We start from the raw sequence: 2,362 nt of genomic DNA on the forward strand, positions 1-2,362 counted from the left end.
TAAAACGAACGGTTGTCACATGGCGCCCGAACAGGGACCGTCGCGAACGGGAAGGAGCGGGAAAGTAATGAAGACGTGGATCTATCTTTTGAATAAAAATTCAATGATCGCGGAACTCGAGGCACGGGGTATCCCAACAAACGGCACGTTAGACGAGCTCCGCTTACGCTTGAGTAATTACATAGACGAACACCCCGACGACTTCCGCGACCCCACTCCGCCCGCGCCACCCGCCCCGCCCGCCGACGCCCGCTCTACGAATTCTGGAGCTACATACGATGCGGATACCGCGCCGTCCAGGATACTAAATCAGATGCGCAAGTGGGGGGTACACTTCGACGGGAAAGACCCCTGGGCGTTCCTCGAACGCGTGGAGGAGCTACGCGAAGGGTGCGAATATTCGGACGCCCAAATCTTACGGGGGATCCCCGAATTACTGCGCGGGGACGCGCTACTATGGTGCCGCAACTCCAGGGATGCATGGGACTGCTGGGGCGATTTCGTGAGCGACTTTAAGGCCGCGTACCTACCCCGCCATTACCGCGTCCAGCTAATGAACGAAATTCGCGAGCGAGTGCACAAACCCGGGGAACCATACCTCAAGTACGCGACCGCGGTAATTGCACTCATGCGACGAGCCGGGGGGTTCTCGGAAGAAGAACAAGTAGAGCAGCTCTACCAAAACCTCCACCCGGACTATCAATGGCGAATCCGGCGCCGCGATATATTCACTAAGCGGGATTTATTGGAAGAAGCGACGGAACTCGAGCAAATTCAGAGCCGGCAGAAAGAGAACCCCGACAGATCAACCCCCCGCGGAATCCCGATCACGGCCGCCGCGTACAACCGCGCCGAATGCTGCTGGCGATGTAAGCAACGCGGACATACGCGCTTTGATTGCCGCCGAATACCACGCAAATTCTGTTCCCAGTGCGGGAAGGACGGCGTGCTAACCAGGGACTGTCACCCTCCGCCGCAAACGGGAAACGGAACCAGGACCGGGGAAACGATAGAAACTCCCCGGTCCTTCCAGTAAGCTTTACTCCGCGACCTCACGCCACCGTCCGAGTCCGGCAACTTACTTTCCAGGCGCTTATTGACACCGGATCCGAATTATCGTTTGTAAACATAGCAACAGCCCAAACCCTAAGTGATCATGGCTACCAGATCCAGCCCCGCCAGGGCACCGTCCAACTGGCGGACGGACAACGGAGTACGTTGCCGGGTCGCATCCAGTTACCGATCCGTATCGCAGAAACGCAGCTGTGGCATACATTTCACGTCATGCCAACGCTGAGCAGCACAGTGCTGATAGGCGTGGACCTGTGGGGGAAACTGGGATGCAGTATACCCGCCCCACCTATCAGATACGCGCAAAGACACGCACCAAGGAACGCGGCAACCGGGGTCATGACCCAATCCAGAACCGAGAACAAACGATTACGCGAATTCCTGGAAAACCAGTTACCATTATTCGACACAATCACCGGACCGACAAAACACGCGGAACACCACATACGCGTAAAACCGGGAACATTACCAATCAAGCAGAGGTACCGTCCCCGAAACCCGGCAATGCAAGCAATCATAGACCAAGAGGTAGAAAAAATGCATAACGAGGGGATAATAGAGAAATCGCATAGCCCCTGGAGTTCCCCGATCGTAGTAGTGCGAAAGAAAGACGGAAAACACCGCTTTTGTATCGATTTCCGACGAGTAAACGACGTGACCGAGACCGATGCGTATCCCCTCCCTCAGATTACCGCGACCTTGGATAAATTAAGGGGGGCCAAGCACCTCACAACGCTGGACCTAAAAAACGGATACTGGCAAGTACCATTATCGGCATCGAGCCGTTCTGTCACGGCGTTTACGGTCCCCGGGAAGGGCCTCTTTCAATTCAAAGTGATGCCTTTCGGACTGCATTCAGCACCGGCAACGTTTCAAAGGCTCTTAGATACGGTCCTGGGGCCCGAGCTCGAACCGCGGGTTTTCGTGTACCTCGACGATATCATCGTAATAAGCAGCACTTTCGAAGAGCACCTAGAAACCTTACGGGAAGTTTTCGAACGATTAAGGAGGGCAAACCTCCGACTAAACCCGGAGAAATGCCGATTCTGCGTTGACCGCTTAAAATACTTGGGCCACATTGTAGACGAGGAAGGAATCCGAACAGACCCAGAAAAGACTCAGGCAGTAACGCAGTGGCCGACACCGCAAACGGTTAAGCAGATCCGGCAGTTCCTCGGCTTAGCATCGTGGTACCGCCGATTTATACCGGATTTCGCAACTACAGCCGCCCCACAAACCGCGCTCACAAAAAAGAACGCCCGATGGAGATGGGGTACCGACGAAGAGACCG

At 55.2% G+C, this 2,362-nt stretch overlaps 1 protein-coding gene across 1 annotated transcript in view; it reads left to right on the top strand.

Annotated features, from left to right (window-relative positions):
- Positions 1–19: 19 nt before the first annotated feature.
- The window catches only part of LOC105462783 (uncharacterized protein K02A2.6-like), a 3,469-nt gene continuing 1,126 nt past the window's right edge, over positions 20–2,362 (top strand). The window contains exons 1-2 of the mRNA XM_011709635.1: positions 20–869; positions 932–2,344. Coding sequence (XP_011707937.1) covers positions 20–869; positions 932–2,344 — 2,263 coding nt within the window. The remainder of the gene's footprint in view (positions 870–931; positions 2,345–2,362) is intronic.

The sequence above is a fragment of the Wasmannia auropunctata genome, unplaced genomic scaffold, assembly GCF_000956235.1.
Source record: "Wasmannia auropunctata unplaced genomic scaffold, wasmannia.A_1.0 LD336095.1, whole genome shotgun sequence".
NCBI classification, from domain to species: Eukaryota; Metazoa; Arthropoda; class Insecta; order Hymenoptera; family Formicidae; genus Wasmannia; species Wasmannia auropunctata.